This window comes from Bombus huntii, chromosome 16 (genome assembly GCF_024542735.1).
Source record: "Bombus huntii isolate Logan2020A chromosome 16, iyBomHunt1.1, whole genome shotgun sequence".
Lineage (NCBI taxonomy): Eukaryota > Metazoa > Arthropoda > Insecta > Hymenoptera > Apidae > Bombus > Bombus huntii.
The window spans coordinates 8282987-8308603 of record NC_066253.1 but is presented as its reverse complement, the minus strand read 5'-3'; the positions used below and the strand labels follow the sequence as shown (position 1 = coordinate 8308603).

Genomic DNA, 25617 nt, shown 5'->3' with positions numbered 1-25617 from the left:
ACTGACAAACACTACACCACATCCAAAACAACAGCACAGGAAATTAGAAACATAATCGAGAAAACAAAAAATAATAAAGCACCAGGAATCGACCTAATTAACGGCAAAATCTTGAAAAACCTTCCGCCAAAAGCGAGAAGACAAATCACAATAATAGTAAACGCAATACTAAGCATAGAATACTTTCCTAACATTTGGAAACTGGCACAGATCATAATGTTACCCAAACCAGGCAAAGACCCACATCAAACTAAATCATACAGACCAATTTCATTACTCCCTGTGTTCTCTAAAATACTAGAGAAAGTAATTTACGATTGCATAAAACCCATAATAGAGAAGAATCAACTAATACCGGATCACCAATTCGGATTCAGAAACAAACACTCCACAGCACTCTTTATGGACATCGAGAAAGCATTTGACAAGATAAACCACAATAGCCTACTTCAATCAATCAGAAAACAGTTCCCGGAGCAGATATACCATGTAATTAAATCTTACTTAAGCAGCAGAACCTTTGTAGTAAAAATCAAAGACACATACTCCGAAGTTAAAGACATCAAGGCACTGGTTCCGCAAGGAAGCGTCTTAGGACCAATTCTATACACATTATACACGGCCAACATACCAACGACTAACAATAGCAAAATACTGACATTCGCGGATGACACAGCTGTACTAGTCAGGCACACTAACCCTGCAACAACAGTTACATTACTACAAGGACATATCACAAAAATAGAAAATTGGCTTTAAGCTAAACAAATTAAAGCAAACCCGGATAAATGCAAACACATCACATTAACATTGCGGAAACAGATACCACCAAACATTATACTAAACGGCACACACATAATACAAACAAGGCAAGTCAAATACCTAGGACTCCACTTAGATACACGATTCACATGGAAACAGCATATTAAAGCAATAATAGACAAAATACAGATAGCAAGGAGACAAATGTATTGGCTAACACGCCGAAAATCCAAACTAAGTATAGAAAAGAAACTAAAAATATATAAAATTATCATAAAACCAATCTGGACATACGGAATACCACTGTGGGGAACAGCAGCAATGAGCCATATAACCAAAATAGGGGCAATGCAAGCTAAAATTCTTAGAATGATAGTAAACGCGCCATGGTACGTTAGAAACGATTCGACATTCGGAAAGACCTGGGAATGCCAATGGTCAAGGAGGAGATTAGCAGATGTGCAAGATGGTATAGAGAAAGAATAGCAACGCACCCGAACCGGCTGGCAGCGGAAACGGTCGGCGCAACAAACATAAAAAGAAGACTAAAAAGGAAACACCCAACAGATCTCACAAAGGACATAACCTAACAAACACGATGATGGTACCCCGTTGGGGGTAGCCACCCACATGTTATATTAGTACACCGCTATAATATTTTACCAAATGTTCTACTGGAAAAATTGTAAAATTTAAATAAATGAATAAAAAAAAGAACTTTATCGAAATTTTAACATTTGGGGCGAAATTAATTTAATAATAACGAATTCAAATTCTCAACTAGTTACATGTATCGAATTTCATTTGTATGACTGCCATACGTTTTTTCTGCGATGCGGTTTCTGTTAGAGTTGAGTTTAACTTAAAAGAGGGGAAATAATTGAAAAAAAATGCCTACCGAAAATCAAACGTTTTAAAAATGTATGTAGTATCGTGGACGAAAGGCCTAAGAAATGTCGGGCGAACTATGAACAATGTCGCGAGAGCCGAGGCGCCGTCGGGCCCATCAATGTGTCATCGGTCTTTTCAAGTGCATAGTTTCGTGGAAAAGACCTACGTGACTCTGGCCACGAGCGTCTGCAGAACACGTGTGCGGTGGGCCTAGGAAAAAGACAACAGAATGCGGCAACGGCCAGAGCGTGAGTCGAAAAGCAGAGAGTGCGAGTCGAAAAGCAGAGAGTGCGAGTCGAGAAGCAGAGTGCGAGCTGAGCGGAGACAGAGGTTGCGAGTGGCGTTGCCGAGAGAGTGTGGATTGCGCTGTTTTCTGTGCGTTTGGCGTGAATAGTTCAGGTTGAACAACAATCGTCTTTTTCTGTCTGATTAACATCTCTATTGTCCACTCTTTGTAAACACATTATATCACGATATTACATGTATATGTCACGGTTTACGTCACAATATAACTTTGAAAAATATTCGTCGTCTTAAATTTACCGAAACGTAACTATCACAGTTCTTGCCACGCGTCGAGAGATTGACTAACAGTCAGCATCATACAGCATATGAGCTCAGCATGAAACATATGAACCGCAAGACGGCAACTGACACACAACCACTAAATAAATGTCAGGGGTTGCTATGCCCAGTTCCTATGCAAGTTCATAGAAGTTGCGACTCGTCGACAGGCTTTCAAAAATAGGGAGCCTTATCTCTATTTTCTTAAGCAATTTTTTAAACAAATCCAAGTAATATTTTTTCGTGTCCATAATTTGCTTTTAAGGAGCAAAAAATTCAATGACAGTACAAAATTTGAAATTATGTATGACTTTTGCAAAACACTATTGATGTAGTCTAATTTCTCTAAAAAGTACATTTCTCTGAAAGCGCCTGGATTTTTTTTATCTAAAGTAGTTTCCAGGATATGAGGACTTTATGGAGTTACACTGAACTTTGATAATTTTTGCCACTTCTTTAAACTGAATCATCACTACTAAAAAGATGTTTTGCATCTGTTAATGGTATCATCACTCTGTAAAAAGTTACTCAAAATCGGTGCTTTTTAATTGGGTAATTTTCGTACATCGCAGGGTCTCTTAAAACGAGAGGCCAGGTTTCGGCGAACACCCTGAACCTGTCTTGCGCCGGCCTTGATGAACAACCTACTACTCTGAAAAAATCGAGAAACAAAGATTATCAGAGATTATATGACACTTTTACTAACTGAATAATCTTATATATGTCGGAGATGAAAGGACATCGGAGACTTCTCTTTGGAACTTCGGGCAAATCTCTTAACACCGTAATCTAGATTCTATCATAGGCGTAATTAAACAATTGTCGTCAGTCGATCCGATTGTATTAGTTCGAGATTTGTGATAATGAGCTTGGGCTCGAGGCGACAACCAGTCGCCCAACGTAGCCGCGGTCACGGGATAAACGCTTTGTCTAACAAAGGCATGGAATAATTCTATAGATCTCCTTAAAAAGGAAATAGTTGTAACACTCGACAGTAAACATTCCAACGGTCTCTGTCCCGTAGCTCGCCATACGCAGACCTTATTATTCGAGTAAGATGATTGCCAGATGTCGATGCGTCTCCGCAGTACATGTTCAGCTAGCCTGAGGGCCCGTTATAAATCTTAAGATTTAGTCCTTCAAACAGACAAACAGTCTTTGTCCCAACTACGGGAAGATAGGGGAGACATATTTTTCAACGAGCGGCGTCTAGCAACTTTCCCTCGAGGGCGGCTAGCATCCTTTTCTAACCACCGATATGGAGATGGACCAATTTAGCAGCAACGCCAATTTCCCTTATTTCCTCAACGAAGGCTATCCTCGACGAATCCTATGATCTCGTGTCCTTAGACACACCCCATTATAGTTTTCCTCTGTGGCATCATCGGGACGGGAAAGTCATTCTCGCTCGCGATCTCATCGATGAAAAGAGTAACGTCTTTACGATCAGTGATTATTTCACGCTTTACCAACAAAGAGTCAGACTTAGATTTTGTGAGCACGTTCACCTATCATCCCGTTGACCGCGGATCCGTTATTGAACCTAGGATCATTGTCATTAGCTTCTCGAGTATCTAATTACCACGGTTACTTGTCAAATTCTGTAATAATCGTATTTGCACTAGTCAATGTCCTCTCTATTGCATAACGACAATGTGTAATCCAAATGAAGATTCGTTTCACGCTCCTAACCCTAATTCTAATGTAAATCCGACATATATATACGGTTCGTCGCTGTGAGTGGTGAATAGCCGATAACATATAATTATTGACGCTCTTGATTAATGGAGATTACTTTCACGGAATGTGATTTTCTCATTATTTTATGTTGAAGTGGTCACCACTTCTACGAAAACCCTATATCTAGTATTTGCAGTTTTCTCAAGGACTGAAGCCATCGACAGCGTATAGACAATAGACTAGGACGAAGGCAGACCATAGACAGTAAACAGGCGACGATGGTGTAGGGTAATAATTTATCAAATTATTACAAAGTGTTGATCTCGAAACAGGAGATCGAGCTCTTTATTTTCACACACTTATACAATGAACTTTTCGAAGATTCAAAACGACAAGGTTTTGGGTAGGTTTGGAGTATTGCTGACTGCAGACTGCCCGGGTGATTTCGGGAGGAGTATTTATATGAGGTTCGCGATTGGGATGGGAGAAAGACTTTGGTCGTATTATGTTTTGGATGTTACTCTGGATTTTGGTGATGTTTGGAGTGACTGGATGATACCGTAGCGGATTTTTTTATTATTTATTTATTTAAATTTCTACAATTTGTCCAGTAGGACATTTGGTAAAATATTATAGCGGTATACTAATATAACATGTGGGTGGCTACCCCCAGCGGGGTACCATCATCGTGTTTGTTAGGTTATGTCCTTTGTGAGATCTGTTGAGTGTTTCCTTTTTAGTCTTCTTTTTATGTTTGTTGCGCCGACCGCTTCCGCTGCCAGCCGGTTCGGGTGCGTTGCTATTCTTTCTCTGTACCTTCTTGCACTTCTGTTAGTCTCCTTCTTGACCGTTGGTATTCCCATGTCTTTCCGAATGTCCTCGTTTCTAACGTACCATGGGGCGTTTACTATTGTTCTGATTTACTATTGTCTCTATTTTGGTTATATGGCTCATTGCTGCTGTTCCTCATAGTGGTATTCCGTACGTCTAGATTAGTTTTATGATCGCGTTGTATATTTTTAATTTATTTTCTGTGCTTAATTTGAAGATAACATTTGAGAAGTAAACATACATAAAATATTAAAATATAATAACTTTATATGTTAATTTGTATGTGAAATCATTTTATGTTAGCTGTAAGAAATACACTAAATATGCAGCAAATTGTCTCGAATTGACAGTCCCAGCGAAAAAGGCCTGGAACGCAAAGCGTTAAGAATTTAAAAATATAGAAAAATAATAATTGCAGAAAACATTCATATATTGAAACATTGGTGTAGAAGAACGTTTATTTACTCTTATTTACTCCTTATTAATAATGTCATGCCTCATTATCTATCTTTACGTATAGTAAATTCCTGCTTTATGCAGATGACAGCGCCGTTATTTGTGCTGATGACGCTGCTCTCTTACAAAATGGTCTCAATAATTTCGAATTAACTATCTAGTTGTCTTAATTATAATACGTTATTGTGATTAGTTCACGTTAAACAACCATCGTTTCTTGTTCAATCAATAATAAACTAATTGTAGTATAGATATTACAATCGTAAATTCATTGAAATGTGTTCAGGGATATAGATAGCTGATGTACTATTTGTTTACAAAATTATCAATTAACCGATCGATATTATACACCAGTTGCAATGTTATGTTCCGTTCAATCGGGAAGTCGCTCTCTCCAAGGATAGGACCTACAACTCATTGCACGCTCTATGCCATAAAGCTATATATAATTGTGTCAATCGTTCACGTATACAAACTCTAATCGCTTTTGTGATGCTACCGACCGTTTTTCGTAGCTCTTTTATACATTTAAGCTATCTGCATATAACGTCATCCATAGCTACTAATTTCCTAACCTTCTTTCTATTCAGTTTACATTCTATTGTTATTTCTTAAACTATTGTATCTATATTATTTGTAGCTTATAATTTGTTATATCCAATATTGTAACAACGGGTTTTTTGTTATTTCGTAAGTTATTTAATAAATTTACTTTAATAAATTTAATTAATTCTACGATTTTTAGTTTCGGGATTCCGAAATTTTAAGCTTTGGAATTTTATGCTTTTGGACTTTTAAATTTTGGCATCCCAAGCATTAAGATTCTAAATTTGTCGATCCCAAAGTTTTGGTATTTTATTCCTTTACAATTACAGTCCTTCGTATTTAGTTAGACTTCCAAAATCCATGGAATAATTATAAATATTTATAAACATACTCGACGTATTATAATATTCCATATATGTTTCACGCTAACTGTCGAGTTCCAGACGCGCCAGAAGTTCTATCGCGCAAGCGGACGTCGCCAAAAGCGCGAGGATTATCGCACAACACTCAGCTGACGTCACAAAAGCTCGTAACGGGACCAGCCGCGAAACCTATGAATATTTCTAAATCGTAAATTGAAAAAAGCATATCGTATAAATAGGAGAAACGATAGACGAAGCGTGGCAGGGAAACAGGAGGAGCGTCGGTAAATAATTTACCAAATTGTTCCAATTATTCAGCCGATGGTAGGCGCAATGAATTAGACGAATCAGTGTAACTATTTTGCAAGGAAAAACGATCTCAACCGGCAATCTTTTGGGATCTACACGGGATGTTAGTTTCGACGTTTTTCATACGTTCTCACTTCCACTGTTCCTCTTCTGCGCTTTTTTTACTTTATCTTCCTTTACTTCCTCTTTCTATTTCGTGGGTAAAAGACTTTTTAATCCGATATATCGATAATGTTATGTATCCACTAGTTAAGAAGACTGTTACAAAATGACTGTTATAGTCATAAAATTTGGGAAAATTCTTTTGGATTTACATCGATTAAGATCTGCATGACCGTAACTTGTTTTTCTATTATTTCAACTAGACTTCTGTATATCGTGTTTTTTTCTAACTTTTAACACAGAAAATTTTGTTTCCTCCAAAATTGTGTTTTCCCTAAAAAGAAGTTGTCTCGGTTCCTAATTGGCGTAGAACAAATGTTTAGGAGGCTGCTGTTAACACAGCAAGTAGTGAATTCATTCTAATCACGGGAGGAACTAAGACCTTATTCCGAGATCATGTTTATACTTCATACGAACGTTAGTGTTATTCGAAATAATTGACAATAGCCGAGAGCAGCCATTTTTCCATTATTCTCAGCATTCCAGTGGCAATAACTGTGCGAAACGCATCGTATCGTATCAAATCGTATGTTATCCAACTCTACAATTTTCTTATCTATATAGCACCAATATAATAGTACCGTGTTTTGTGCTATTTCAATCAGGAAAATCTCATCAATGTGTTAATGAAATTTTCATTAACAAAAGATTTCAAATAAAGGAATTTCGTCGCTGCGTTAGTGTTTTACTTCACGAAACAACGGTAAAATGTGCGGCTCCATTGTACGACTCTTTGAAGCACCAGATAAGATCATACTGAACATTTAACATAAAACATAAAAAGTAACATAAAAGGATTACGATTTTTAGAACATTCGCGGTGCGTGTATGATTTTGTTCTGCGCACTTGAGGACCAATGTGTGTATGAAATTTGCATAAACGTCGCTAATATGAACTACTGCTTATTAATTATTTATAAAGATAGATGATTAGAGGAAACATTAATACTCTCTACCCGAAAGTTCCATATTTGCGCATGCTTTTTAAGCAGGTTTAACGCTTAGTAGGATTTTTTTTTATTATTATTTATTTATTTGAATTTTACAATTTGTCCAGTAGGACATTTGGTAAAATATTATAGCGGTATACTAATATAACATGTGGGTGGCTACCCCCAGCGGGGTACCATCATCGTGTTTGTTAGGTTATATCCTTGTGAGGTCTGTTGGGTGTTTCCTTTTTAATCTTCTCAGTAGGATTTGTTTACGCAGGATTGTTTACGTGGTCAGGTGTCAGAGTTTTGTTCTATGCGACTTGTACGAGGTTCTTTTCGTTCTTGCAACAAGATATTCGCGCAAGGAGATATTTAGGCCGATTTTTTACCACAGCATTATTAAGTGCACTGTGTAATATGTAGAAGTAAAAAATATTTAAATAAATATTTAATGCATTTAAATAAAATACTGACAGAAAACATTAATATATCTGGCTCAAATTATTTACTTACTACTTTTTTTAACTACTCAAAATTTATAATTACACTTGTGTATTCTGCAGATCCAAGGATAGTCAGAATTGGAAACATTTATTGGACGTTAATTAACCTAATGCAATCCAAGTAAAATGCTATAATGTGTCTTTCCATTTGTGATATTCTTGGACTCGCATAATTCCTAATGTATATTGTAGTTAATTAAGTGACTAACAGTCAAACAATTTCAATCGAATGTACTAATATTTTGTGTAAATATTTTATTTTTATACAGAATATATTTTTAACTTTTTTAAAGATTTCACGCTGCACTTTATCAAGTATTATAGTTTTATTATCTTTATTTGTTTCGATATAGAAGAAAGATGTACAGTTATCAAGAAAAGTACTACGGGGTTCAAATTGCCTACGGGAACAGATAAAATTTTATGTACTGTATTATATCTTAATCTGCAATCACGTTTGAAAATTTTATGATAAATTGTACAACTTTGTGCAGGACATGGAAAATGTAAGACACAGACAACATTTGATATAAAAAAGATTAGACTATTTCTGCTATAGTATCGCGGACGAAGGTCTTAGGGGGGTGCCGTGCGAATTGTAAACGAGCGGTTACTGAGCGTGTGCATGACGGGGCTTAAACAAAAGATATAAGACAAAAGACAAAGGGTTACTAAGAGACATAAACGAATTAACGGCAGTATGAGTTGAGAAGTCAGAGAGTGCGGATTGTGTCACGACCGGCATACTTCAAATCCGACGGACTGACGATAGAGATAAAGATGTGGCGGCACTCGGCGACAATGTATATCGCTGAAGTGCCTAATGAACCATCAACATCCCAACGGTCCTTCCACCGAAGGTTCTAGAAGAAAGAGCACGTGGCAACGATCGCGGACGCCTAGCAAATGCATGGACGGTGGGGATGTTGAGAGATGACAAAAGAAAGTAATCGGATCCGATCGAAAGTAAAATCATAAGAGTCAGTCTTAAAAAGTCACGCCTAGAGTTCGGAAGTAGATTGTAAAGTGTATTGATGTTAGAAAAAAAATAAAGTTTTCTTTTTTTTATTTTTTACCTCAAATTCCTTTTTTATTTTGTTATTTTACGTGACAATTGCGTCGTCGAGATAGTGTTGTTAGCGTTGTTGAGAGAGAGTTGAATCTGTGTTGAAGAGAGTTGTAAATTAATTATAATACGTCGTCACGATTATTTCATGTTAAGTAACCATTGTTTTCTGTCTAATCCATTTATTATTAATAAACTAATATTATTATATTTACGATACTACACTACGATGACAGATTCGCAGTTTCTGAGACGCGGTTCTACGACTGAGACTTAAATGACTTATCTATAGTTAATTTCATTAGAGAGCTAATATTTTACGAAATTAGACACAAAAGAGAAAGAAGGAACAAAGGCACGCTTTGTTACCAAAGTCTGCGAGCAAAATATAGGATGAGATTCAAACGAATATTAAAATGAATTTTGTCATCTACAAACTTGAGCTTCAGGATACTCTTGTAATTTTGCCATCACAAAAAGATCGACGTTGTTCATGGTATATAAGAAGACGGAAAATCACGCTTCGCGGACGGAATAGACCGTACGCCGAAAGTCGCTAAATGTCAGTATAGCGAGATCAGGCTAGAGTATTTGAAGATACCATCGCTAGGTGGTTTTTTCAAGATGCCGATTCTTGCTGGGAAATTTAGGAGATAGAGATGTTATATTCGTAGACAAAGTTGAAATTTTTATCGCTTCTCGGCCTTATGGCTAAGATCAAAGTGTAGTATCTGTTCTTATCAGCTTAATATCTGATACACTTCCCATTGGGAAGTCAGAATATTAAACTGATTTTTGGAATCTGACGGAGGATAGGAGCTTGCTTCACCTCTGTCGTGAGTCGACCTAGCTTTGCAGTACCGCTAGGATTGGCTCGATAATGCATATATATAAGCATATAACAGACGGCTTTTTAATTTATTATTAACATTATTTTGTGATTGGTGATAACTGAATACTATATCACTGCGACTTTATTGGATCTGAATATTGCTTAATATAAATTGTTATTAATTAACACTTAGCCAACGGAACGGTGATTTCGCCCGTCTATGAAGAACATCGCTTCGCGATCGAACGGGAAGATCTCTCTTTTTGATTTTAGCAACGTGTTTTCTTTTCTTGTTTTTTTATTAGTTATTTATATTATCAGCTATTGTTTACTTGGATTTGTTCCCAATTAATTGCGGCACTTTTCTGATTTTATAAAGTAGAATATATAATAAAAGACACCAATTCAGTGGTGTTAAAATTAATTAAAAAGTTACACTATCAATTATGACTAAATAAAGTTATAATCGAACGGTACTACACTGTAAAAAGATATTAAAACGCATTATGAATTTTTAATTTCACGTTCAAATCGTGTTATTTATCTTTAGTCATCTTTAATGTTTTTAATTTTACCTATACTTTTTATACTTTTAATTTCATGTTTTGTATGAACAATATGTGAAATCGTTAAACAAAATCATTACCGCAAAATATAATTGACCACTTAAATAATTTTTAGACTTCTTTGTTTTGCAATTAGTGAATATTAGTCCTTGTTACTTGGACAGATGCACGGTAGACAGCGTATAGATTGACAACAAAATCGATAATAAAACTTGCAATAAGGCTGTAAAGAGTGGCTTATTCTGAGTTACAATCTTGAAAAATATTTGAGAAGTAATAAACAGTATGGTCTGTAGCGAATTTAGTTTCTTTAGCATCGGATATCTAAGATATGTTACAACTCGGTATTTCTTGCTGAAGTGAATCTCACTCCTACTAACACTCTACATCTTCTCTAGTGTTTAGTTTTTCTTAGTCCTGCGAAAGCTACAAGTAGCGACGAACGTGTCACGTCGAAGACAGAAGAAATCACGAAACCGATCGCCGGTGGTCTCCTCGCGTCGCAGTTCGAACGTTTCACGAATAAGGCGAAAAAATTGAAGTTTATATATGATAATAGAATTTATTATGAAAATCCAACAAAGTGACGGTCCAAAGTGTTACAACAGAATGATTCAAAGTGTTACAAGAGATTTGGTCAAAATGTTTTAATAGACTGGGGCGAACGCTTATTTTGTAGGGTTTTTATACTGAGGTTTTAGTCCCTCTGGAAGGATTGTCGTCTGGTGTATCTCAGAGGCGCCTATTCCGTTACTATTTAGTTATTGTTTCGATGGCTGTGATATGCAGGATGTCAAGCCTATCCTATTACTGTTTCTGAGTGGGTGGTTTTCTTGAGCGTATGACAAACGCGACGCGTTCATCGGTCGTGGCACAACGATTCTCTCTATTGTAGTACCGCGGAAAGATCGACGACATACGCACAATCCCGACGATAATGCACAAGTGCCGAGAAGCCAAAAGGGTCGGAAAACTTCAATAGGCCTTCCGGCATTAAGTTCACGTTAAATAATCATTGTTTTCTGTTTAAACCACTGTAATAAATCCATCTATCAATAAATTATCATATAGAAATCACTGGAAATCCTAATTTCCAATATTTCTGATAAGGAAATCCTATAATGCATTCATCCACGCATTTCCTCTCTCTATTCTGAGATAAAATCTCAACATTTCTCAATGATAATTTGGAAATACTCTTATCTGTAGGATTTTCTGTAATTTCTGACTTGCAGGATTGTTGCGACCTTTTCAGAAAGACTTCATCCTTATCAAGAGAAGGCGTGCCAATGTCGCACGGAAAGTGCATAACAAATATCAAACAAGTCATATCCGATTAAAGTTAAGAAACATTATGATCACTTGTAAGTTACTGTATACCTTTTATCTCCTGAAATACGTTGGATGAAATTAAAAATAATATAAGGAGATAACAGTTCATACATGAAAATACAATATGTTTTTTTTTATTATATCCGTGTAAGATTAATATTCAATCGGGTGAACGAAATACTTCTTGACACTTCTTGACAAAAGTTAAGGAACGTACTTTGTTTAAATTATGTACCTACTTTTTAAAAAATATAAATAAGAAATAATCTAATAAGATGTTGGGTACCTCCTGAATTTGATGACTACATGTCATCTGCGTAGCATTAGTTCAATTTCTTTAATCTTTAATAATGTTTTTTCGTATGATATAATTCAAAGCAGTAGTTCGATGCATCATCCAACGTTACAGGCTTTACATTGGAATCCTGTTTCGGCTCGCATTTTGTTTTTCCTGCAAATCACACATTTCCGCCAACCGTTTTGCCGCGTTCCTATTGGATTGATGTATTTTGATGGAAAGTATCTTGAAACCAGTCGTAAGAAATTATCTTTGGATGCAGTTTGGCTTCCAGACTTATTGCTACATGTATTTTCATTTGGATATTTTAGTAGAATTTCTCGAATGAGGCATAAATGAAACTTCGCAAATGTTATATTTCTTTTGGACATAATTTTGTAGAGTATGTAAATATGGTAAATCGGAAGATCAAGCATGTGGGCAAAGAATTTCTTGTACAATTTCAGAGTTCTTCCAACAGTATTAATGGAATTTAGAATCACGTCAGTTTCATTGACTGCTCCCATGATGCAATTATAATCTACTATTGCACTTGGTTTCAGTATTGGTATTTCCGTTTTAACATCACTTTTCTTCGTTTCTATATACTCAGCAGAATGATAATAGCTTGATAACATTAGCACTTCTCCTTTGTTCATCCATCTTAGTGCTAACAGTTTACCCGTAGACTGAAACGCAACTTCGCCTTTGCATAATTTTTCAGATATACTAGGCATTCTACGTTCCAAATGCATTTGTCTTGACGTAAAAGGGAAAATAAAGCCGGGCTTGAGTACCAGCTATCGGTGACCAAAACATGACTTTTATTCAGATACGGTTCCATCAGCGTCATGACAATATTCCCTGATTTGCCAATTTCTGCTAAATGATTATTGTTAGTTATATCCGTACGTGCTCTACACTAGACAATAAAATCTTCAATATATCCGGTACGACAGTTGCAGATAACAAACGACTTAATCCCAAACCTACTTCGCTTTGAAGGAATAAACTGCTTGCAAAAACGTCGTCCTTTGGAAAGCAGCAAATTTTCGTCGATGCATAAATGCTGATACGGATAAGATGCTCGTGAAAAGGAATTTCGCAGTCTATCGATGGTGCTCTGTATCTTTCTTAGCGCATCTCAATTTGTTGTCTCATTGCTATCGCAAAAGTACAGCATTTGTAAACGAGATATATATCTGTTCCTTTTTTTCATGATTCTTGGAAAACTTTCTGCTCGTGTTAATTCGTCGGTTGACCAATATCTCTCTATTGACAATTTCTTTACTCTTCACATTAACATCGATAGAGCAAAAAATCGATACATTTCGTTTACTGTTGTATTTTTCCATGCAATTAATCGTGAGCAATTACTGTGTGAAATTTTCGTGGTATAATACTTGTCACTTTCTCTCATAATATGTTTGAGCATATTTTCGGAAGAGAAAAGTTGAAAGATTGGAGAAAGGTTGACGATTTATCGTCAATATTTGCTTTAATTTCTGGTAGATTTTCATCAAAATTAAAAACTTTTGGAATCAAATTATTGTGCGCTCCAAAGAAATTCCAGTGGATTAATTTCTGGTAATTCCTCCATGTTTTCGGAACTAGATTTCGAGCTACTTGACAGTAGGAGTTTTTTGTGACATGTATTTTTATTTTTACCTTTGTATCCAATTTGTTCAAAAATTTCAGAATGTTCAGAATTTGATGACAGTTCCATCATCGCAGACCATATTCGTCAATTTGTCCATAATGGACAATTTATGGATATTATATTCGATTTTTGTGAAAAAAAAACTCTAAACAAGAAACGTATGCTGCCAGTGCGTCGAAAGAAAACGATTGAATGTGCATTATTGGGAAGTTGATGATAACAAATGAAGAGCGACTCTAGTCGAGCGCCTATAGTCGCTGTTCGCAAGCAGAGAGTCGATTTGAGTCAAACTGCCTCGTTTTTTTGACATGTTTGTCAAATGGTAGAAGCATTTTATCACGCTGGAAAGATGACAGTCCGGGTTTTCTGGACATTTTATGATGTTCATAATTCATAACAAAAATTTCAGCGTTAATGATTCTATTCAACGACACTATTCTTTTTTACATAATTGAGACGGTCCTCGCGCATCTTGTTTCACGCGTATAACCATCTTCGTTATTTGTGACACTAAAGTAATAGAATAATATTAAAATAAATGCTAATGAAATTGTTTAACCATTACTATCACTAGCTCCCAGACAACTATAAACTTGGACGATGGGCGAATGTGGAAACGTATATAAATTGAATACATAAAATCAAAAGCTATACACAACATCGACATAATGACGATTTAAACTTATATTACGAACTATCAGACAATACGAAAATTACGCCAATGCGGAGAAAGGAACTGAACCTTCTTGAAACATTGACAGTACCGTCAATATTAGAAGGACACATAAGTACATTAATATTTTTCGTTAAGGAGAGAGTGTGTTAGAGAGTGTACTGAATTCTAGAAGCTTCCAGATTATACTTGAGGCGATTAGGTCGTGATAGGTACTGAAGTAACACTCGAATGGGTTTGACAATAAATATTTATTAATCATATATTGTATATGTACACTGATGCGTAGAACTCGCGGTTCCTATTATCGGTTCGACAGTCGCGGTTACAAGTTCGACTACTGGTCGAGGTGTTTTGATGCGCGATACAAGTTCGGACGATGATTGCGCGAGATGCTGAAAACTTGGATTGATGATTGACTCGGACCGTTGCGACTGTAACGACTGTGTAGCAACTGAGTAGCGACTGAGTAGAGACTGTATAGCGACTGACTTTCCGTCACGATGATGCTGCGGAGGAAAACTATGATGGGATGTGTCTAAGGATGCGAGATCATCGGATTTGTCGAGGAAAGCCCTGGTTCGGAAAGTGGGGGAAATGGACGTCGTTTTTAATTGGCTAATTTTTGTGTTAGTCGTTTGAAAAGGATGCTAACTGCCCTTGAGAGAAAGTTCCTAGCGGGAAGCATCGTGCGTGAGAAATAGCAGATTTCTCGTGTCTTCCCGTAGAAGGTGATAGGCTTAGGGACTGTTAAGACAAAGACTATTTGTCCCTTTGGAGGAGCTTAGCTAAAATAAATCGTAAGGTTTATAGCGGGTGTTTAGGCTAGTTGAAAATATTCTGTAAGAATGTATCGACATCTGGCAATCTTGTCCGATGAGGTGGGTCTTTGTGTAGCGAGCCACGGGACAGAAACCGTTGGAAAGTTTACTGTCGAGTGTCGCTACATACTTATATAAATGCTACTGTTATTCATCATCGGCCCCCTATTCCCAGAGCTGCGGTTCAACACAGGACCCGTCCTGTTCGACGCTTCCGTGACCTGAGCTGGTTCCATAGATAGTCGCTCTAGGATCACACCTTGCTCTCGTTAGTTCTACTTCTGCACACAAAAAGAAACATGTAAGGATATTCGTACCATGATCGTGTCATTTGATAGGCCCCTCAGCCATTAATTCCCGTAAGGAACGGATTACTCTGAATTATCGTGCTCGTCACCCTGCACCGTGATCCACGGCCTGATTCGATCGGCAGCGACCACCGTCCGGAAGCATCTTACTCCTTTTCGCATATCCCCTACGCTGTAGCGATCATTTGGTAAAACGCTTCGAATCCGAAACAGTTCCTTGAATTTCGGAAATAGCTTCCGATTTGCTTCCGTGGCAGTTCTTTTTTTTGCAATTAGATTTTCGCGATCACATCGCAGAGGTCGATATCCCTCGCCAACGCAGGAATTTCGTTAAGTATCAAGCGATTTCTGCGTTTGACTATGACCATATAATTTTGTAATATAAAATCTTGTCCGACGATGACGCGAAATCGCATGTATTCGTCAGGAACTACGAATGAGTCTATGTCGGTTTTCGCGTTTTGAATCGTGATCATCGCGCGAGCCACCTTGTTCGCCATCACCGTTTATTCCACGAATATTCGAAGCAGTGCATCCGCGATAACTTTCGTTGCAATACCAAATACCCGAGATATATGGACTCTATACTCGTTTTCCGTTGACATATATGCTAATTTCGTACAAATCTCACGCAGATTCCATACCGTTAAAGTAATAATTAACATAATAACTTGAAGTATTAACGAATACCGAACACATTCATTCATTCGATACATACGCGGCGCTCATCTCATGACGTTTTCCTGTTGTGTTCCTCTCTTTCATTCCTCGCTCGTACAATACAGAATTACACACATCTATTTTCTAACACATACGATCGAGAATATTTGCCTGTTTACTAATATCACTCTTCTTTTCGAGCATACGGCATCGCCTCGAGAGGTGTCCTATTTATCTGCATCGGTAGCACTTCACGCTGGTTATTGATAGCCGCTCTCTTCTTCCCTTCTCGACTGTCACCTGTCGTTCCTTTTCCTTCTGACGGTCTCCGTTGATGATCGATGGACGCGGGGTTTTCATCCTCCTTCGACACTAGACGATCCCGCGCCACTCGCTCGCGCTACGCTGAGGGTATTCATGAACGCGTATGTACTGTGAAGGACTTAATTTAAGGTACCATTAAGTGTTATCGCTCTCTCTTCCCACAATCGAGGGTGACGAAGACCCGGCGGCCGTTCCAGGTGTTCGAGCTTTACATTTTCTTATAAATCGTAATTTGTAAGATACGTACTTAACATAGTATCATGTACAATCCAACTACACGATTTTCTTGCCTTGCGACTTCCTTACGATACATCGATATAATAATATATGTTTTTTTTATTTAATTATTTACATTTTACAATTTGTCCACTAGGACATTTGGTAAAATATTATAGCTTAGTGGTATAATAATATAACATGTGGATGGCTACCCCCAGTGGGATACCATCTTCGAATTTGATTGATTTATTTCTTTAGTGTGGTGAGTGTTTGTATATATTTTTAGTTTGTTTTCTATGCTTAGTTTGGATTTTCGATTTGTTAGCCAGTACATTTGTCTCCTTGCCATCTGTATTTTGTCTATTATTGCTTTAATATGCTGTTTCCATGTGAATCGTGTATCTAAGTGGAGTCCTAGGTATTTGACTTGCCTTGTTTGTATTATGTGTGTGCCGTTTAGTATAATGTTTGGTGGTATCTGTTTTCGCAGTGTGAATGTGATGTGTTTGCATTTAGCCGGGTTTGCTTTAATTTGTTTAGCTTAAAGCCAATTTTCTATTTTTGTGATATGTCCTTGTAGTAATGTAACTGTTGTTGCAGGGTTAGTGTGCCTGACTAGTACAGCTGTGTCATCCGCGAATGTTAGTATTTTGCTATTGTTAGTTTTTGGTATGTTGGCCGTGTATAATGTGTATAAAATTGGTCCTAGGACGCTTCCTTGCGGAACTCCTGCCTTGATTTCTTTAGCTTCCGAGTATGTGTCTTTGATTTTTACTATGAAAGTTCTGCTGCTTAAGTATGATTTGATTAATTGGTATATCTGCCCCGGGAACTGCTCCCTGATTGATTGAAGTAGGCTAGTGTGGTTTATTTTATCGAATGCTTTTTTGATGTCCATAAAGAGTGCTGTGCAGTATTGTTTTGTTTCCAGCGCCTGTAAGATTTCATTGACGAGTCTGTGCGTTTGTTCTATTGTGAAGTGCTTGTATCTGAATCCGAATTGGTGATCCGGTATTAGATGGTTCTTCTCTATTATTGGTTTTATCCGGTCGTAGATTATTTTCTCTAGTATCTTGGAGAACACCGGAAGTAGTGAGATTGGTCGGTAGGACTTGGTTTCGTGTGGGTCCTTGCCTGGTTTGGGTATCATTATAATTTGTGCCAGTTTCCAAGCTTTTGGAAAGTATTGTATTCTTAGTATTGCGTTTACTATTATTCTGATTTGTCTTCTCGCTTTTGGCGGAAGGTTTTTCAAGATTTTGCCGTTAATTAGGTCGATTCCTGGTGCTTTGTTATTTTTTGTTTTCTCAATTATGTTTCTGAATTCTTGTGCTGTTGCTTTGGGTATGGCGTAGTGATTGTCAGTTGGTGTACTAGTAGTTAGCGCATCCTCGTCCGTATGACTATTGTGGTTGCTGTTGTTGATGTTATGTGGGGTGAATGTGTTGCATAGGTGGTTGGAGAATTCTTCAGCTTGCTCTTCGTTGCTTCTTGCCCATGTGTTGTCTGCTCTTTTGATTGCTGGTACCATTTTTATTGTCTTCTTTATTTTTTTTGTGGCTTTCCATAGGGAGTAGTTGTAGTTCTCGTGAGCAGATAGTGACTCGATGAACTTTGTGAACTCGCTGTTGTTGTGCTCTTTTATTTTGTTTTTTATTTCTTTTGTGAGTTTGTTTAGGTGTTTTTTGTTTTCTTTTGTTCTGTGTTTTTGCCATTTTGCTTTCGCTTTTCTTTTTTCTCTAATTTTTTCGAGGATGTCTAGTGGAACTGTTTTTGTTTGTCTGTTGGTTGTTTCAGGTATAGTGGTTGCCCTTGCTGCTTCTTGGATAGTTTCTGTGAATATTGTTACTGCTCGATCGATGTGTTCAGGTGTTTTCAGTGGGATGTTGCAGCTGATTTTGCTTTCTATTATTTCTTTGAATATTTGCCATTTGGTGGTTTTATTGCATAGCTTCTCTGTGCTGCTGTAAATTATTGGTTTGTTTCTGCATGTAATTATTATGGGCGTATGGTCGAAGGTAAGCTTGAGGCTGGGTGCTATGTTTAGTTTATTTGCGTTTAGTCCCTTTGTAACTGCAAAGTCTAGCAGGTCAGGTATTTTGCTCAGGTCTGTCGGCCAGTATGTCGGTCTTCCTGTGGATAATATATTGAGGTTATTATTTTTAATGTATTTTTCCAAGGTTCTGCCTCGAGGTGTGGTGATTCTTAATCCCCATAGTGTGTGCTTTGAGTTATAGTCTCCCGCTGCAATATACTTGTCACCTAAGTGTCGGAAGTAATCTTCCCACATTTCCGTTATGATTTTGTGTCGCGGCGGTACGTATACTGCTGACAACTGCAGTTGGTTGCTGTTAGTCTGTACGGTAACGGTGGTTGCTTGTATATGTTCCTTACTGACTTGGCTGTGTAGGTGATGTTTAATGTCGTTTTTTATTACTACTGCCGCCCCTCCGTGTGCTTTCCCTGAGGGATGCTTGGTGTCGTATATGGTGTAGTGCGGTATTTTTATATAGCTTTTTATTGTGAGGTGTGTTTCTGAGACGAGTAGTATACCGATGTTGTTGCTATACAGGAATGTTTTAGTTTCTAGGGCCCTTTGTTGTAGGCCGTTAGAGTTCCAGGCTGCTATTTTAAGCGTGTCTATTTCTATTTTTTGCTCATCATGTTAGTAAGTAATTGTAACATGACTGTTATCTGCTGTGTTTGCTGTCTGAGGAGTTCGTTTTGTTCGCTTATCATTTTTGTGAGTATTTCGGTGTTTTTTTATGGAATGTTTTATTAACTCTTTGATTTCTGTAGCGTCGTTGCTGTGGTTGTTCTGTTCTTGATTGTCTAAGGGTGACGACCGGTTGACTACTTGCGCGTAGTTTCGGTTTCTAGCGGTGTTGGTGTTAGTGTGGTTATTGTTCCTTGCGTGCTGTGTATTTGGTGTTGACGTAGGTTCTGTGTTGTCCTGTTGCGCGTGGAAATTGTTGTGTGTCCTGTTACGAAGCGGCGGAAAAAGTTTACCTTGAAGTTGATTTCTTACTGGACAGCCTTTGTAACCCGCTGGGTAATTTCCACCGCAATTGTAACATTTTACGTCGTTTATTTTCCCCGTGTGTGGGCAGTTCGCTGTTAGGTGCTTTTCTGCGCAGTTGACACACGCCGGGTTCCTGTTGCAGTAATTTTTAGTGTGTCCATATTGTTGACACCGCATACATTGTGGTGTGTCTTTTTTATGTCTGGGTGGCTCGACTGTGATTATTGTGTTTGAGATCTTTTTAATTTCAAATATTTCTTTGTTGTTGCTTTTCGGTTCTAGCTCTATTAGGAATAGCGGTAGCGGTTGCTTAGTGTCAAATTTGGTTATATTGTTGATCGTTCTTGCCTGGTGTCCGATCTTGGCCAATTCCTCGCATATTTTGTTTGTATTTGTTTTAGGGTGTAGACCTCTGATTACTGCTTTGTAGCTCTTGTCGGATTTGGGTTGGTAAGTGTGATACTCAGCGTTCTTTTCCTTTAGCACTTTAGTTACTTTCCTGTAGGTTTCTAGGGTATTAGTTTGTACTTTTACCTGGTCCAGTTTGAGCTGTTTGATAGTGTAGTTTTCTTTTCCTGCCGTGCTGTTTAGTAGATCAATGAGGGGGTCCATTATTTATGCGTCTATGTAGATTGGTGGTGGCTTGGGAGTGTGTGCTCTTGGTTTTTCTGTAGGGTCTGTGTCCATCTCTTCTGTCAGTGAGCTGAAGGAGTTTTGTATAGGAATTTCTTGTAGCCATTGTTGTCTTTCTGTTTCTGTGGTCCTCCTATCGTTTGTGTTTGTGTTTATTTTTCTTTTCTTTGCTGGGAGTTACAATCTTCCAGCTTTCGTTATGTTGTGGTAGATCCTTGTTGGTATTGCTCTTTACGTCGTCTTCTTGTATTATTTCCATTTCTATTTCTTTTGTATTTGTATTTGAGCAGTCCAGTACTTCACTTCTTGTTTTAATTGGGCTCTGTTGGTCTACTGCCCTGTTTATAGCGTATGTTTGTCCTTTGTTCAGTATTCTTATTGTTGGTATCTTTTGGGTGTTTTCCATCATCGATTGGTTCTGTTGCACGTCCCTTCTTTCACTCTTGTCGCACTTACGGAGGCACTAGTTTTCACGTCCGCATAGCTCGACTGCTCGGGCAGAACTCCCCGTAACGGTGACTCATGACAAGGCAGTTAGGATTAACTATCGAGTCAAGTTTACCTTGTGCACTGGCTTCGGGGCTTTCAGTTGTAGGGTAACACTGCTAGCGTGCCGATCAGGATCAGCTCAAATTATATTCCTACTTGTAATTACACTTCTGTATTAATATATATTTTCTACTTTACAATTTATCCACGCGTTCCTCTGTTCATACATCTAATAATTTCAACACCTTAAATGAATAAATTTACATATGGTTTTAAAATAAATACTTTTTAATTCTGTCGATAGCAATCAGTGGATTTAAAATTATTCTCCCATGGGTAATTTGTTATGTAGTATCGTGGACGAAAGGCCTAAGAAATATCGGGCGAACTATGAACAATGTCGCGAGAGCCGAGGCGTCGTCGGGCCCATCAATGTGTCATCGGTCTTTTCAAGTGCATAGTTTCGTGGAAAAGACCTACGTGACCCTGGCCACGAGCGCCTGCAGAACACGTGTGCGGTGGGCCTAGGAAAAAGACAACAGAATGCGGCAACGACCAGAGAGTTAGTCGAGAAACAGAGTGCGAGTCGAGAAGCAGAGTGCGAGCTGAGCGGAGACAGAGGTTGCTAGTGGCGTTGCCGAGAGAGTGTGGATTGCGCTGTTTTCTGTGCGTTTGGCGTGAATAGTTCAGGTTGAACAACAATCGTCTTTTTCTGTCTGATTAACATCTCTATTGTCCACTCTTTGTAAACACATTATATCACGATATTACATATTTTTGGGGGCTCAGCCGGGATTGGACAAGACAGAAAACGAAACGGTTTAACAGAGCTATTCGAGCTAGTTGTGAATTTACCGGTACGCGGTGCGGTAAAAGACGATATCGTTGACGGTTTAAGTTTGTGTAGTGTGAAAAATGGCAAACGTCGGGGACGAGCGATTGTCGGGTGAAGAGGGTTCGACGCTGGAGGAGCTGAGGAGTAAGCTCGCGCGAATGAACCTCCCTATATCGGGTGCGAGGTCAGTGCTGATTGCAAGGCTGAATCGGGCGTGTAGTGCTGGACAATCGTATCGTAAGGGATCGGCGGGCGGTGAAGAGCTAACCGGTCAACGAGATTTAGAAAATGTACAGAGAGCTGAGCGTGATTGTAACGAAGATGAAGATGTTGAGAAAATGAATACGAAGGAGTTGAAGGAGCGCCTCGCTAGTTTGGGTTTAAAAACGACGGGAAGAAAAGTAGAATTACGCGCACGGCTACAAGCGGCCATGGATGGTAACGACATATCGTCGGAAGAAGAAAGCGACGACGAAAGTGAGGATGAAGATGACAAGAAAAACGCAAGAGGATACAAGAGAGATACGCGAAGGGTGTATCAGGACCGTGATGAATATTGTCGAAGGGCATGCGTTGGTTCGACACTGAGTTTTAGAGACGTCGAAGATGCATTAGAGTCGTTTAGTGGCGACAAAGGTGAAAATGTCGAACGATGGTTCGAGTCGTTCGAGGAAGTCGCTGATACGTGCATGTGGTCGGATGGGCAGAAGGCAGTCTACGCCAGGAAGCTGCTGAAGGGATCAGCGAAAATATTTGCGAGATTCGAGTGTCATGCCAGGACTTGGCATGAGTTGAAGAGGGGGCTAGTTAAAGAATTTTCGAGGAAAGTCAAGAGTAGGCAAGTTCATCAGAAACTTGAAGAAACAAAAAAGGAGAGTGATGAAGCATGTTTGGCTTACATGTACCGCATGCTCGAAATAGCCAGCCATGTGGACATGGAGGAGGAAGCAAAGGTGGAATACATAGTGGATGGAATAATAGACGGCGAGAACAATAAGGCTGTATTGTACGGCGCTACGTCAATCAAAGAGTTGAGGAAGAGGTTAGTGATGTACGAAGAGCAGAAGAATCGCAGAGCAAAGTCGATTGTGAAGCCGGCCAAAATCCAGAAGAACGGGAAGCCCAGTCAATTTGTAGACGCAATGAAGAAAAGAAGATGCTCCATTTGCGGTAGTGAGGATCATCTAAGGGTTAAGTGCCCGGAGAAAGGAAAAGGTATGAAGTGTTTCAAATGCAACGAGTTTGGACATGTGGCGGCGAATTGTACAGCGCGACAAGTAAAGACTTACGTAATCTCAAGACCGGGGAGGAAGAAGTACGTGAAGGACGTGTCGATAGATGGCTGCAGATTTGTCTCGTTAGTGGATACAGGTAGTGACCATACGTTCATACGAGCGGATGAGTATGCGAGGTTAGGTTCACCACCTCTGGGAAAATGCAAATTTAAGTTCGACGGTTTTGGTTCCGCTGGAAATGAGACCTGGGGTGAATTCACTAAGGTAATGACGGTTGATGGGTGTAAACTGCCAATCACTTTGCACGTTGTTTCAAACAAAATATTGACGAAGCACGGTCTGTTGTTAGGCACTGATTTTCTGGATCAGGTAGAGTTACGGGTTAAACGGGGCGAAGTGACTTTCTTGCGGCTTGACGAACAGACTAACAAAGACGTGTCGGATGTGTTTAGAATTAACGTAGTAGAACAGACTGACGAAACAGACCTAACACACGTACAGGAACCGCATTATCGTGAAGCGATTCGAGATATTGTTAGGGGGTATAGGCCGGAGAAGAAGAGAGACGTCGGGATAACCGCGAAAATAGTTCTGAAAAGCGACAAACCGGTAGCGCGAAGACCGCGAAGACTGGCGCCGAGGGGGAACGGGCAGCATGTCGACCAGGTTCAGAAATACCTGAATTCCACCGTAAACAGAAGCACAGGGAAGACTCCTTTCCAGCTACTGGTCGGGGTCGAAATGCAAGTCAGGGAAGAGGCGAAGATTAGAAAGCTGATCGACGAAGAGTGGGCCGCGAGGTTTGAAGAACAACGTCGCGAGCTACGTGAGGACGCGAAGAAGAAGATCGCCGCAACTCAAGAGGAGAATCGTCGAAGTTACAAGAAAAGAAGAAAGCGTGCGAAGCAGTACCGAAGGAAGGACCCGCACACACCTCGATTTTATAAAACCTTGGGTCCTAAACGCCGAAAGTGACGCATCTGATGACAGCGAGATAGAAGGCAACATCTGAGGGCAGATGTTATTGCAGGATGGCCGAGTGTAGTATCGTGGACGAAAGGCCTAAGAAATATCGGGCGAACTATGAACAATGTCGCGAGAGCCGAGGCGTCGTCGGGCCCATCAATGTGTCATCGGTCTTTTCAAGTGCATAGTTTCGTGGAAAAGACCTACGTGACCCTGGCCACGAACGCCTGCAGAACACGTGTGCGGTGGACCTAGGAAAAAGACAACAGAATGCGGCAACGACCAGAGATTAAGTCGAGAAACAGAGTGCGAGTCGAGAAGCAGAGTGCGAGCTGAGCGGAGACAGAGGTTGCGAGTGGCGTTGCCGAGAGAGTGTGGATTGCGCTGTTTTCTGTGCGTTTGGCGTGAATAGTTCAGGTTGAACAACAATCGTCTTTTTCTGTCTGATTAACATCTCTATTGTCCACTCTTTGTAAACACATTATATCACGATATTACAGTTATAATCAACATCATAGTTATTATCGTTACATTTTTGTTCCTTTTTCTTTTCTCTTACAAATAATGTAACAATTTTACATACATACAGCGCATATAGCACTTTCGTTCTCTTCGAATCTGCGTCTTCTTTTCTTTCCATGTCTTTATTTGGTTCACATTGTTATCGTACAAGTACCATACAGATACTATCTCTAAATTAATTTAAAAAAAACAAATATGAGATGCCAATTACAGGAGGGTTATATGATTTGAATCAAGCTAAATAATTTAGCTTACAATTCACTAAATTTGGTAATGAAACATTTTTAAGGTATTTGTAACGTTGATTAACTTTCTTACCATTTCTTTGAAATTTTATCGATACGTTATTTGATGTATTATGTGTATGTGATTCAATTTTTGGAGAGCCTAGTTTTACCGAAATGCAAATATTCATCTTCGAAGTTGACAATTTTAACACGTAATTCTTGTAATAAGCTACTGCAAAAATGATTTCTTGTCTTCTCGTCTCTTGTTATGTAAAATGGCTAGAAGAATCATAGGGAAAAATCCAGTTGCAATTTCATCGTTTTTTAATAAAAATAATGTGAAATATGTAATATCGGTAAATTCGTCGACCAAAATGTCGTTCTGTTCAGTTGTTACGTCGTGCGACATTCTACCTAGACCAGGCCACACACCGCTGACAGGATGGCAACCAGATGTCCGCATACCTTCACTGCGTACCTTCAATAGTCTTAAGAGCCGATCATAAATCTTAGGAATTTCTAAGGTCCTTCAGACCGAACTGCTACTGCTACCATCTGCACTAAGTCACTGTCTAAAGGTTATTATTTATTACGGAAAGATGGGAGAAGTTCGTCTTTCTCATGTACGATGTTTCACACTAGCAACTTTCTATCGGCGGGCGGTTAACACCCTTCCTCCACCCTTCCACACCAATCCAGAAAATTAACCAATTACCAGAGAAGTACTTCCCTCACTCTCCTAACAAGAACTTGGTCTTAACAAATCAGATTTTCTCGCATCATTAGACCCACCCATCTCACGTGTCCTCCGCTGCATCATCGTTACAGAAAGTCAGTCTTTATACATTTTTTGAACCTTCAACATCTAAGCGTGCGTCGCGTACAACACCTTGTTACTCTAGCTATCAGTCGAATTTAATCGTATATTTCTAGTCAAGAAGTTGTTGGA

At 38.8% G+C, this 25617-nt stretch overlaps 2 protein-coding genes and 1 non-coding gene across 3 annotated transcripts in view; all 3 read left to right on the top strand.

The window, feature by feature from the left end:
- LOC126874333 (uncharacterized) overlaps positions 1-25617 on the top strand; it is a 268457-nt gene that overhangs the window by 69701 nt on the left and 173139 nt on the right. The window lies entirely within an intron of this gene.
- On the top strand, positions 1678-24211 carry LOC126874318 (uncharacterized). Its single transcript, XM_050636197.1, has 2 exons — positions 1678-1799; positions 21345-24211. Exon 2 carries the CDS (start codon positions 21799-21801, stop codon positions 23926-23928), a length of 2130 nt encoding a protein of 709 aa, XP_050492154.1. The 5' UTR covers positions 1678-1799; positions 21345-21798; the 3' UTR covers positions 23929-24211.
- Positions 9759-9950, top strand: LOC126874888 (U2 spliceosomal RNA). The gene has a single exon (XR_007693087.1). It is a non-coding gene; the product is annotated as a U2 spliceosomal RNA (small nuclear RNA).